This window comes from Eufriesea mexicana, unplaced genomic scaffold (assembly GCF_001483705.2).
Source record: "Eufriesea mexicana isolate 0111107269 unplaced genomic scaffold, ASM148370v2 scaffold4744748102, whole genome shotgun sequence".
Classification (NCBI taxonomy): Eukaryota; Metazoa; Arthropoda; class Insecta; order Hymenoptera; family Apidae; genus Eufriesea; species Eufriesea mexicana.
Window position 1 is genome coordinate 472,145 of NW_016907942.1, and position 13,941 is coordinate 486,085.

The 13,941-nt window shown below is 44.4% G+C and overlaps 1 protein-coding gene across 1 annotated transcript; it reads left to right on the forward strand.

Moving 5' to 3' along the window:
• Positions 1 to 11,543: 11,543 nt before the first annotated feature.
• LOC108546742 (chymotrypsin-1) lies at positions 11,544 to 13,700 on the forward strand. Its single transcript, XM_017898975.1, has 5 exons — positions 11,544 to 11,640; positions 11,910 to 12,060; positions 12,458 to 12,710; positions 12,958 to 13,095; positions 13,357 to 13,700. The coding sequence occupies exons 1-5, from the start codon at positions 11,589 to 11,591 to the stop codon at positions 13,549 to 13,551; spliced, it is 789 nt and encodes a 262-aa protein (XP_017754464.1). The 5' UTR covers positions 11,544 to 11,588; the 3' UTR covers positions 13,552 to 13,700.
• Positions 13,701 to 13,941: the final 241 nt, after the last annotated feature.

A 13,941-nucleotide genomic window follows, 5' to 3' on the forward strand; every position in this document is an offset into this window, starting at 1 on the left:
GTTTCGTTTGGTATACGTTTCTCTCTCTCTCTCTCTATCTCCCTCTCCGCTTTTCCGCGCCCACGTCCTTCTCGTACAGTCCTGTGAATTTCTATCGTCTCTTTACGTGCTTCCGGAAAAAAAAGCCAAAAACGAGGTAATCTCTCGCAGCAGGATCTAAAGCGTTCCCGTGCTTTATATCATTTACCACGGAACGAGGAGAGCAGCCGCGTGGTAGATAACGATGACACGATCGTTTAACGCGTTCAGCGGCATTAATTGCTCGCCGCTGTTGCGAATTTGGAAACCGCAGTACGTTCGAAGAAATTCGAAGGAAAATTCCTCTTTAACCCATGATCTCGAATTGCGAAAATGAACCGATGCGTTGAAATAGCAAAACGGATATTTTTTCGCACCCTCCATTTGCTGCGGAATCCCGAGAGCTGATATCGAAATTAAACGACCGCATACGAAATATGTATGCAAATCTCGGAAGTGGAATAAGAAATATTACGAGTAAAATCGTGAAATTACGTAGAATTTTCTTTCGTGAAAGGTTAGGGTTAAATATATTAATTTCGAGAAATATCTCGTTCCTACCCTATACGCGCTCGTCGAAATCAATAGAAGCATAGCCAAAGACCCTGACCCTGGAGCATCGGGATGAAAGGGAACAAGGTCGAAAAACAGCAGAACCAGCGCCATTTAGAAGCATGGCGTCGTCGAAATCCGCGAGGGACGTCGGACAAAGCGATTCAACGAAATTCTAGACTCGGCCCAGACCGACATAGATCCACCCTCGCTTCTAACCACACATAAACGGTAAGGATAACCTAGCATTTTATACGCAAGATCTATGGAGGCTAAGCAATAACGTTTAGCGATAATTCTAGGGTAGCCCGGCCACGGGGCCTCGGGCCTTACGGATGACTTATGCTCGCTGAAGTTATTTGAACTCGTCGGTGCATCGAGTGGTGGCACCGTGAATCGTCCCCGACGTCTTTGTCGATGCGCTGTGCAAATGTTAGCACACAAGACGTACGGCGAATCCCGCGCTGTTGTCTCGCGGATGGAACAGGAGATCTTGTCTGGGCGAAATTGAATGCGAGCCCGCTTCGCAATTTCAACGTGAAAGGGATACACGCCGAACTTATTATCCGCTCGCGTGTAAGCGTTATCGAGCGGTCGTCGAGGAGGAACGCGCCGCATCTTTGCTTCCGTTCATGTAGCTTCGGCTGATCAACGCGATTCGCCGGCTGAAGGAAATCGAAAGCACCGACGAGAGCTTTGCGTTTGGCTGAAAACGCTTTATCGCCTCAAAATAACTGGCTTTTTTCAAAAGGAAAAAAAATATTTCGAAATTGCCAATTTATTTTACAGGGAATTCTACGAAAATTGTTTTTTAAATCTCTGTTTCCTTCTTATCTTCTCGTCTTTTTTTTTGGAGAGGGGGGGGGAGGGAGAAAAAGTTTGCGAGTTTTAACCCTTTATGTCGTAATTACGATCGAGAATACTATTATTCTTTGTAAATTATGTTTCTTCGTTCATCTTGGATCTGAAACAAATTGGAACATTTTTGTGACCACGTGCTGCAATTTTATTAAAGTGGAAGGGTTGAAGTACCGTGTTTACGTAATGGTATTGGAAATACAAATGAAATATTCGTTTAGAGGAAAATTCCAACACTTTGTTCCCGTATACGAAAGAACAGGACACTGCGCCCGATGAATCCTGCACTTCCGGTGAGCGTGGCTGATCGCCGGTACCACGCGAGGAACAAACATCGTTCATCTCGTATTTTTAATCCCCTTAAAATCTTCGTCGGGTGTATAATTTGCTCTACAAACTTGCTTTCTAATCGCTCCTCCCTTATTCCACCTCCTTCCCGAGTTTAACTCGCTCCAACTACTTTCTCCCGCGGAGCGTCGTTAATATTGAACTTCGAGATCTTTTAACCAAAGTGTAAACGAGAGACTCGACGATCGCGACTAATTTGTACGCGCGTCTGTAAATGGAAGAACCGCAAGTGCTCGACGAGCAGCGGGAGCGGCGGGTCACGCAATAAAGATAATTGCACTTTAATCCAGGTGGCGTCGGCCGAGGGACGCAAAGTACGACGAACGAAGACGATCTCTATCTCCCTTTCTCTGGTACAGGCAGCCTGATAAAACCGTTGCGTTCGTATACGTCCGTGCACGTACTAACAGACGAAAACGCGGACTGAGACGGAGAGCGAAAATTGGAGGACGGTCGAGAAGGAAGGGACGACAAAGGGGTGGTCGGAGAACGACGATAATAGAAATACAGGGAAAGGGAAAGAAAAATTTGAAGCGGAGGAGAATTCGGAAGGAGAGAGAAGGATGGAAGAAGCGTGGGCAGGGAAAGAAAGAAAATCCGTTGGGATCCCCAGCCTCCTGGCGTAATTCTGCTGGATGACAAGACGGGGGTTAGAGGACAGGTGCTACTGACGCCTTTGATCTCTTCCGCATTACACGCTGCGGAGTATCGCGCTGAAAAAAGGGAATTATCAAAATATCCTGGCTGGTTGCGCTCGCTCCACCAGAAAGAACCACGATCGATACCCGCTTAGGGTCATATCAACCGTGACGTTCTCTTTGTTCTCCTTCTGTTCGTCGTTTCGAATCGTTCCTCGGTGTTCCTTTTGCGTATTCCACCTGCACGGTGCTCCGGTATATACCTTACGACGTGGCGTAGGGGACAACGTTACGAAATTACGTCAAACTCCAATGATTTCGACTCCTTTTGCTCCTTGACCGATGTTACAGGGAATTTATGCGAAATATCAAATATCCAGATCGACGTCATCCTATTGCGTAATTATTTCTCTCGGAGATTTTAAGTTCATATACCACCCTTTAACTTACAATTAGTTTCACGCGATAATGGAACGATATACCGACTAATATCGAAATAATATCAAAGTATACCGGTTTAATATCTCCAGCTTTATTTCTCACCTTTATCTTAAGATTCTCTTATCTACCTTCCTAACTAATTTCCTTTCTCATAGTTTTACTAACACTCGAGATTACGCAACGACACGCAGAATCTAGTACTCGCCACACGTAATCTCTATTACGTAAGAGGGAAAACGTAAGCAAAGGCCTAGACCAGAGAAATTCTAGACTAAAAAAGGGAATACAGGATACGATACCGCGATATCGCCACGCAATTCGTTCCCTGTCTACGTTCCACGTTCCATTCCACGCAAGCTATCATTTTCAGAAATAAATATTCGCACCGCGATACCAAGGGCTCTTTACCCCCTCGGACGTTCGGCTGAGCTCTTATCGCGAGGCGAGAAGCGTTCGAGGAAACGCTAAGCGCCGCGAGGACGCGGAGGACGTAAAGAACGGAAGATTTACAGCTCGTCGCCAGGAAGCACGAACGGAACTATTTATTGAATATCGTTTATCATTGGCGAGATCTCGTATTTCTCGATGTCGCGCGTCAGAAATGGCCGAAAATACCGGCTATTAGGCGTAACGTCGCGGCCATCGATACGCGTACGTGGCAATTACGCGAGCGGCCCGGGTCGAATTATCGATACCTCGAAGCGAAGATTCCGCCGCCTCCGGTTGGCAGCGTCTAGCGACGATAATCGGCACATGTCGTTCCCGTGGCTGGCGGACAAAAACTAAGCGGCGGGATTCCCAATGGACTCCCGAAAGCTGTTGACGACAAATCGAGGGTTAAAATACTATGGGTAAATAGCGAGTGGAACGAACATCATTGGGGTGGCCGAGGGAGTCGCGTATCAGATGGCACGGCAGGGATTATAACCCTAATTTCGGCTATCCGCGTGACACTCTACTTTAAATGAAGTAGCCTGGTCGCTCCCATGGTCGGGCAATAATCAATCCCGTACTTGGGGACGCCCGTTATCGGATCGACTCGAGGAATTCCTACGATCGCTCGATCGTCTCGCGGAGATCGTGCAGCGATACCTGACTGATCGAGGCGAGAGTCGAGATAAGGTAAAACGATGTTATTAAACGAGAAACTGACATTGAAATGTTGTCTTAATTGCGATATTGGGTGGGGCATATCGAGGGACGGTGATGAGGATTATTTGGTCTCGATTTATTCGAGTTTTGATTTTGATACGGTATTTTTATACGCAGAACGATATCTGCGTGTTTAAATCGTATCACGTGGATGACTTGTAGCGCTAGAATATTTTCGGACTGATAATTTAATTAATCGATCGACGAGAGTCTCTTACATGTGTTTACATCGTCGATTACAGCGTTAATCCCTCGATTCCAGTAATCATTAACGTGTGATTAACCAACTTAAATCCGATGCATAACCACACCTGCGCGAAAATTTTAATTCGACGATGTCGACAAGATTGATCGCGATCTACGACACTCGGATACTCGGATCGAGATCGGTCCCCCTTTTTATCCTGCGAAACTTTCTTTCGGGAGGTCCGCTCACTCGTTCAACGATCACAGGTGTCACGTGGTCGCAGGTGGGCATAGACAAAATACAAAATCGCTGTCTGAACGCGCGGTCGTTATTTCCGTGCCGGCTAATTCGCGCCATTTTCGTTAATCCGTGGTAATAACGCGCCGCTGATTAGATAAAATCACCGTGACCGTGATCACGGCAACGGTGGTTAAAGTTATTTCCACCTCGGCCGAAAGTCCTCCATAAATCACGTCTCGTGGACGTCCAAAATTCTTCTGCAATCTCGCAAAGCGTTTTCAGAGGAACCGCGAGCGGGCCCGTCTAGTTGCAACCCTTCCCCCACGATGGTGCATTCCTCCGAAATGGCCCCCTACGTTGGAGCGTGAAAACTTTACCTCTGCTAGCACGCTCGGCTCTAGGCTAAGACCTATCCAACGCTTTTATTTTTCAACGTGGATTCGTTCTAAAATTATCGCAACACCGCTGGAGGTCTTCGTGATCAGTGGTGATCGTGGTCATTCGTAATCGGGCATAAAAGGTGATATAAAATCGGGATAAAATGGAGTCGGCGTTCAAAATTTTAGGGTCTAAATAATCAACGTTGGAGCCACTATCTATCTTCGTCGTATCGCGAAAATTAGAAACAATTCGATCGAGCCGAAAAGAGAACTCGGAAGAAGTGCTACCCAGTTGTATATTGACACCGATAATCAGCGAGGAATGCGAAAAGTGCAAATTCGATAATAGATGAGAAGTACATCTGCTAATCCGATAGGCAGCGAGGTCTCTCTAGCATCGCTGAGAATGATACCTCCAAATCGCTCTCGTGAAATGATCAAATCTGTCTCCGTAGAGATTTGAAATCGAATGAAAAGCTACATAGAAGATACTTTTGTTCGATAACAGAAATTTCTGGTTATTAAGACACGAAGTCACTTCCATCCCCGATGACAAGCTTCTCTCTTATACTCGCGGCCCAATGCGTAAATGCAACGAAAGGCGAGGCAGAGTTTCTCGCCTCGTCATGACGATTCCTTCCGTGACCAAAGCGTCGTACGACAGACACGCTCGATCGTGGGAGAAAAAATGGACGACGCGTCGGCGTCGGAGAGGAACCAGCCCCGTTTCGGCCGAGTTTTTTCTGATGTACCTACTCACTGCATGCCGCATAGCCCGGAAAGATAATTATAGTTTCTCGATCGACGTAAGAATTTCCGAGATTTCTGCTAGCCGCCTTCTGGGCCGCAGGAAAGTAGTAGTATCGTTATAGGCCACGAGTGTGGGTGAGCTGGCCGCCCCTGCCACGGGTGAAGGCGACGGCTGAGGGGCGGGAGACGGAGGGGATGCTGGGGGCCAAAGTGAAGGGTTCGCCGAAGAAAGATTAGCAGACCGGCCAAGACTTTCGTGTTTCTCGGATCCACGGACCCGTAGATCATGATAATTGTGAGAACAATTCATCAGGTAAATTTCACGCTAAGCGGTCCCCGGATTCGTCGGCGTGTACCGACCGTCCAACCGCCGGTCCATTAATCACGATCTCCGATTGTCGGCTGGCACTCATCGAGACGACGTGTGTGCGAACTCTTGCCCTTTTTCGCCATCCAACGGATCGACCCTGATACGTTTCGTTGCGTAACCTCGTTCTGTCGTGACGAGCAACGTGGCAGGGAGTCGAGTTCTCTCGTCGACGTCTGGGTCTTCCAGGCTGATTGAGCATCGGCTGATTGTAGGGGGTATGGAACGGTGTTGAGCGTTCGATCCGAGGATGGGAAAAGGAAGGTATCAACGTGGATGAATTTTATTCTCGAAATTGAAAAGAAACGTCGAAAAACCAAGCTAAAAAGACTCTACACTACACAAAGAAACGTAATCGGATTTAAGATTATCTGTCACTCGATGAGAAAGGTAGGTACAAGTAATTGAACTAATCTCGAAAATGGAACACAGTCAGCGTTTAACGCGCCTAGTTTCATAAATCACGAGTTAAGCTCTTTACTTCTTTACACCCACGAGAGAAGGTTAATTCGAGATATCTACGCGTCAGGTGTGCTTTAATAACCACCTCGAGAGATAAAGAGCACGGTACACGCTTTGTCAAGCCGAATGCCTCGCAGAGCTAAACCAACTCGAGCGATATTTCGTAATTTGAGGTCTAGACGCGAAACCGATCTAACGAAGAGGAAGAATAAATTAGTCGCTGTTCGTTGAACGATTCGCAAGCGTCTAATATACTCGGCCAGCGACCTTTGAATTCCCCCATAACAGTGTACGCGCGTTGACGTCTTCTTTGCGTTGGTAAATGCTCAATTTGCCGGCACTTTCTACGGGTGCTCGTGGATGAAATCACTTAGCAGCCATAAACGGAGAACAACCGGACGGTTAATACGTGTTTGCACTAATAGTAGGTCCTTCGTAAACACAGGGTAGCTTCTATACGCTAGCAATTATTATCGTATCCCGTGTAAGTATGCTCGAGTACGGTGTACCAGCGTTTATCGATGAAGTTGCATCATCTCGAAATCACGGCCACGATAACGGCTGTCGCGTTATCGTTGACAGCCGACACGACCACGATAATCGTGAAACCCGTAATTCCGGCTTCAGGGATTTTTCACGATTTTATCGAAACAGATCGTAGACGATGAAAATTTGTCAAATCCAGTTATTGATCTCTCCTTTTTTAAACAATATGTTAATTAAAATTGATATACCATTAATGATTTTGCTGACATGAACGAGGACATCGAATAATCGGTATCAAAAACCATTCTCGTCAATTTTGTCGATCTTTTCAGGCAAAAAGGAAATACTCTGCTATCTTGACTTATTTTTATAAAACCAGTAAATCTTCCATAATACCTATTAACGTTATAAAACTCGAAAATATCGTCAAGAGTTATTTTCGAAACGAAACCTTCGATTTCAGATCGAGAGATAAAATCGGAAGAAATTAAAATAAAAATTACCGAAACCGCGAAACGTTAAAAGGAACACAGCCTCGCTTTTCTGGAACATTTCCAACGCGACAATGAAAGTGAAAACCATCGCCTGAGAAATCACTGCGGGACTTCATACTCCCTGATACGACCACTAACATCTTCTCTCGAATGGCCGTTCGCGCTGCCTCTTCCGGCATTGTTACGGCGTTATAATTGCGCAAAAAGCGAGTCGAGGGCAAGGAGAAAGATCTCGAGAGTCGTGTCGAGGAAGAAGGTGGAAGAAAACGTTGTCGAAGGAACGATACGAGATCGGTTGCTCTCGCGGTGCGAAAGGACGCGTCGCGGTGCCGCAGGATCGTGGGAGAGACGCGCGCGAAAATCGCGGCCTGTCGATTTGGCCCGGTCTAAATGTAACCCTAAAAGTTCGAGGCAACGGCCAAAAGAATGTATAATTACGAGGCATAAAAATAACCATCGCCCACTCAAAAGCACTCGTTGCGGCTGACCCGTGTGTAACGACGTTCCTCTGCTTTCGGGTCGTCGCACCCACAACTCGCAGATTCCCATCGATCTCTCGACGCCACCGCTTCGCTCTGCACCAGTGTGGATGTTCGGCAATTTTTCGACAGTGATTACACCAGCCTCGCCTGACCCTTGCTGTAAAAATGTTGCGTTTAAGTATAAGGCAGGCAAGTGGACACCGGAGAAAAAGTCGAAGAAACTACTTCTCTCTCGCCACCGTCCGTCTGTTTCGGCGAATTCGAGCGCGAGTCGGGGGTGGAGAACAAGAGGTATCCGCTGTTCCACAGCCCGCAATCTTCGAAATCGTTTCCCTGCGTGACGCTCGCGGCCGTCCTTTGCACCTTTTTTACGCGATGAAACGGTATAGCGAGAAGGTGGCTAGTGGTTTCGGGATACGTTTTTCCACCGGTGGTAACTCTCTTCGAGGAAACGCGGAAATTCCACGAGGGTGGTCGGGAATTAGATCAACGCGAGAATAGGGCAACGAGCGAAATTTTGGCGGAAATCAGAAATCACTAAACTCGAATCTATATAGCACTCGGTATATCGATTATATTATTTCTAAAGTATAACAGTGTATAACATTTTTCTTCTACTCGTGGCTGGCCTCACTCCTCTATACCTATCCAGCGACTGTCCGTCTTATATATATACTAATAGGAGCTAATTATCCAAAAGTAACGATGGATAGTGATACTCATCGATACCTCCACTGGATATTCGACAATTTTAATAAGCGATTTTCGTACAAACACATTATCTTGACACTCGATTTCCGAATACTCTTGACACCGAGTGTATTATTTTCGAGATTAAACGGTCACGTTAATTGTTGTACAGAGACAGGTGTAATTTGTTCCAGAGATAGTTTAATTTTTGACACTCTCGATGTTCCTTTAATCGAAAAAGTCTTCCCGATTATCGACGAGAACCGGAAGCTCGTGGATGGAAACGTAGAGCGGGGAAATCGCTCGGATCACCATCTGTCATGGCGGATTGTTAACTCGGTTATAGCGCACGCATATCAAATCGTTCATGACGTACCTTAGCACGAAATGGGCAGCGCGGTAATGCGATTTGGATATATGGAGAGTCCTCTGGGATATTACCAGCACAGAGCTTTCTCCCCTGCGATACGACAAATGATATGCATATGTAAATACGGTGACCGAGCATTACGAATCGGCCTAACGCCGGGAAATCTGATTTGCAAACCTTTACTCGAATATTCAGACATGCATGCCACGGTACACTCTTGCAAACTACTTTGCTATCCTTAACAATGAAACCTTTTCCATCTTCGTATAAAAACGAAGACGATAAACGTTCTCGTGCCATATTCAATTTTTACTTTCCTATTCATCCGGTAAATAAACTCAGCAATTTAATATCTACTTGGAAAAATACCTTTTCGATTAATCATTCGTCAAATGTTTTCGAAAGTCACCGAGTTTCTCTGGATTATCGGGGCCATAGTCGAGGAAAGTCTGAAAACGAAAGCTTTCTAGAGGAAAACACGGTATTCTCTAGATCGATCCAGTGACCTCGAAACAATAGGCGGAGAGAAAGATTCAAGGGTGTTCGGTTTTATCTCACGGTCTTTCGGCCTATCAGCGACGTCCGGATGATCCCGTTAACAGGATCAAGACTCGTGGCGCAGACGAAGGGTTCTTGTTATTCGCAATCGCCTTCTCTGATCCTTAGGGACGCGAGATCCCCCATTGGATGCTCGCAGAATCACCGGGAACGCTAGGATATGTTCATTTGCAGGATACACAATGAACGAAATTACTCTGGTTCTTATCAACGGTACCACGATCGAACCGAATCGCGTTAATCTTCGATTCGTTAGACGCCTATCGGGCAAGTGCTCCTCCTCGACGCTATCCACTACAGTCTACACTTGAAATACAACCTTGATATCGAAATCGCGTCTCATCGTTCCGTGATTCGATTACTCGATAAAACGTACTGCGCAAAAATTGCACGAGCGTAGATTCTCGATCGAGATCGATTTCGAAATCATTTCTCGAACTCGAGTTAACATCGGCGAGATGGCAATCGCGATTTTTATACGCGGCTGATTAACCAGCAACCGAATTGCCGTGTTGAGATACCCAGAGCCAATGTTGTTGTAATTAACGAAGCGAAACAAGCGTCTTGGATACGCCCCGTAATAATACTCGTAATAATACGCGTAGCTACCTCTAAGATACCGAGCAGACTTTTAGCCCTCGTCCCAAAGTACCAACCCTCAGCCCTTGCCGTCGTACTAATGATTTGCAAACATCGTCCCTCTGCTCGTTTCGCTCATTACAAAAGTTTTTGCCCGGCGTGTTGCGCATGAATAAGACGGGCATCTTCAGGAGTTTCGAACGACTCTGTAACTGGAGGATCTCGTTTTTCTTTCAATCTCGCGGAACGGAATTGGACGCTGAAACAGAGACCCGAATCGAGCAATTCCGCTCGAGCCTGTGTAATTCCTCGCTTTAATTAAAGCGTATATGTGGTATTGCTATTAAGGAAGGACGCTAACAAAGGAAATAATATTAAGAGTGATAGCGGGGCGAATGAGTTTGCGGTCTTACTTCTAAGGGCCACTTTTCTTCTTCGAAAAGCGAGGAATAATAAACAGCGGCAAATGCAACAGCACGAAAGAATCATTTTGACAGGATATCTATGACTGTATCCAGTGATCGAGAAAGAAAGCCCGTGTTCGAAAAGAGAGAGTTTTGACTTTAAATAAGGGTGCAAGTCGAGACGTAGTTGTGAAGATCTGATTAACAAATGAAAAAGGATTTTTTGATTCTGATTATATTTTATACTTCTTGGCGGTATAAAATATAATCAGGAGGCTCGAAGTCTTCTATGATGCGTGGTGCAGACGGTGGACTGTCAAAAAGTATCTCGTCGAACCCTTCAGCTAGGTTTTTATAGACCTTATGACAACCCATTTCGTCACTCAACCCTGCTTCGAGAATTGACAACCTGAATGGTTCCTCGAAACAAAGATAGATCTCGATGCAGAGTGACGCCATCCAAATAAAGATTCCTCTCACATAGTGAATAGAGAATCGTGTGTTTGAGTTAGAGTTGAGAGAAACCTGGTGTAATATTTTAGTTCAAATAAATCTATTTTGTTATTAAAAAGGAGTGGTTGTTGTATTAATCTAGCAGTAATCCTATATAATTGCTTTTCCGATTTTTAGCGATTCTTCGACTACTCGCTTATGTCAAGGAAATACTCGGAAATTACTGCAGAGGTCTCTTTTTATCGGGAGAATGTCAATTAAATTTCTGTCTTACACGCGTTTCGAGTGTTAATATCTGTATTGAACAATTGATAGGCAATAATTAAAAGATTAAAGATATCGGCTGAAATTCGATCCATCGGCACGTATTGCCAATTGAAATTTTCACGCGACTTCTGTTAAAGAGGAAAGAATGTAACTATATCGAGTTTGTCTGTTATCGGTTTAATTGCTTCCTCGTTCTAAAGAGAAAAAGAAAAGAAAGAATCCGATAGTGGACGATATCGATACTATCGTGTAATTAGAGCTACTAAATTTTCACGTATCTCGAATGTCATTCACGCTCTTGATAAAAATCTAATATTTTGTTTATCCTTATCGACGCGATGTACTCTCCCGACGTGTATATAAACTGATCAATACAGAGTTCGTCAGTCACAGTTCCGCGATCCTCGCCAACATGTTCGCTTTGAGCAGTATCCTCGCACTCTGCCTTGTCCTCGCCGCAAACGGTAAGTAACACTGACTGGCAAAAGGAAACTCTCCAAGCCTTTGAAAATTTTCGGCTTTCGATCTAATCCGTAAAATATACTTCGCATACTTCTGTGTCTTCGTGTTAATCGTAAAATTTTATTAAAAATTAATCAAAATTCGTGTTCGCGTACTCTCGACCATTCTCAACCCTCTTAGAATACGGTTAATTCGTTGACGTGTCGTATAGATGATTAATAACGATCGATGAAGTGTAAAATGTAACTTTATCACGATTTCTTCCACGCAGCCTTCCCCGAAGGCCAAATTGTCGGTGGGCAAGATGCACCAGTTGGAAAGTTTCCCTACCAAGTCTCCTTAAGGCAAAACGGAAGGCACTTCTGCGGTGGATCCATCTTGAATTCTCGTTACATCCTCACTGCTGCTCACTGTGTCGATGGGTACGTATATTGCACGGCGTTTCATTCGCGAGAAATCATAACATCGTGCTAAATCGAATCGTTACGTGCAAAGTTAAATTAAAACTAAAGTCTTTTCTTCTTTCTTTTTAATTATAACTTATTTCGTGTCAACCCTGTTGGGAGTTGACGCTTCTCGTATAAGATGTTTGTTGTTTCTCTTTTAACCTACGGGTGCTTATTATCTCGTGAACGCTTCTCGTTTTTCATATCCTTTACCAGTGTCGAAGATTAAAACGAAGCAAACTAAAGCCTCACGGTCTGATCGGACGTTTACACTCTTCGAGTGTGGCAGCTATTAAGAGTATACGATTCTATTAGGTCCCACACCTCGAGATTATTGGTTACTGATGATAATCGAATCGTGTCCATGTTACAGACAGACTGATCCCAGAAAGATTTCAGTCCATGTCGGAACAAATCAACTGAGCTCAGCTGGTGAAGCTTACGGAGTGGAGAAGATTGCTGAGCATCGCGAGTACAACTCTATCAGACTCATTAACGACGTGGCTTTGCTTCGCGTGGACAAAGATATCGCATTCAACAGCTTGGTCAAGGCAATCCCTCTGGCTACCGGTAGCGCCACCTACGAAGGATCATCCTGCGTTTTGTCCGGTTGGGGAACCACCGTAGTGAGTGACATGCAATTGCAATCTTTGACAGGAAGGTCTCGCGAAGAAATTTATGGTTTCAAAGTTAGGAATTATTCATGGTATAATCCACGAATAATTAACGTTTCAAATTCTCGAGATGCACTCATGCTCTGAGTATTTAAATTTCTTCCAATTCTTCGAATTTATTGGAATCGTATGACAGTTCCTGGTTTATGTGGAAAATGGAAACTGTTAGTAACGCGTGTAATGTCTACTCCACTTACAGTTGGGAGGAAATTCACCAAACAACCTTCAATACATTGACTTGATCGTTGAGAAGCAGGATGCTTGCAAGAAGGCTCAATGGAGAGTGCAGAGCTCCCACATCTGTACACTCACGAAAGTCGGCGAAGGTGCATGCCATGTAAGTATAATCGTCGCATCTTGTACTTAAATATTTCGTTCAGCTATTTCGTTAATATATACTGCGACTATGACGTAGTAATTTTGCTAGTAGCACGAAAATCGTCACGCGTAACTGGAATTATATTTCTAAGACTGTGTTACTGATTTCGGTACTGATCCAATTTCACCCATGTTCCAAGCGGTTTAATTAAACTCCCTCGCGTGAAAATTCCGATCGCTGATGTTGAAGCTATAATTATTCTTTTCTTTGGAATTTCAGGGTGACTCTGGCGGTCCTCTTGTCGCTAATGGAAAACAAATCGGTATCGTTTCCTTCGGTTCACCTTGCGCCATTGGAAAACCCGACGTTTACACGAGAGTATCCTCCTTCGTATCTTGGATCAGTAATCAGCAAAAGGTTCTGATGAGCGAAGGTCCTCTAGAATCATCCGAGGACGCTGTCTACATTTTTTAGGCTAATCTAGATCACTTTTGCGCAACCAATGCCGAACCTGTACAACATTTTGACGACCGGATTTTTTACGACTGTACATCGACTTTGCCATTTAAATTGGAAAATATTGAAAACTGTATGCACTTGATTATATTTTCAAATTAGAAATATTTAGCTGAACCAAAATTCATGTTACTCTGTAATAAAATTTGTAGACATTAATTATGTCGTTTTGTTTTCAAATACCGAACGCACATCTATGAATTAGTATTTATAAGAGGGAGATAAAATAATTTTCACGATGACGTTTTGCTAGATCGAACGTTTTTAAATGTTTCGATAACGACGAGTACTTTTCGATTAATTTAAATACTTAAATTATATTAGATACTAAACATTTTTGCCCTGATA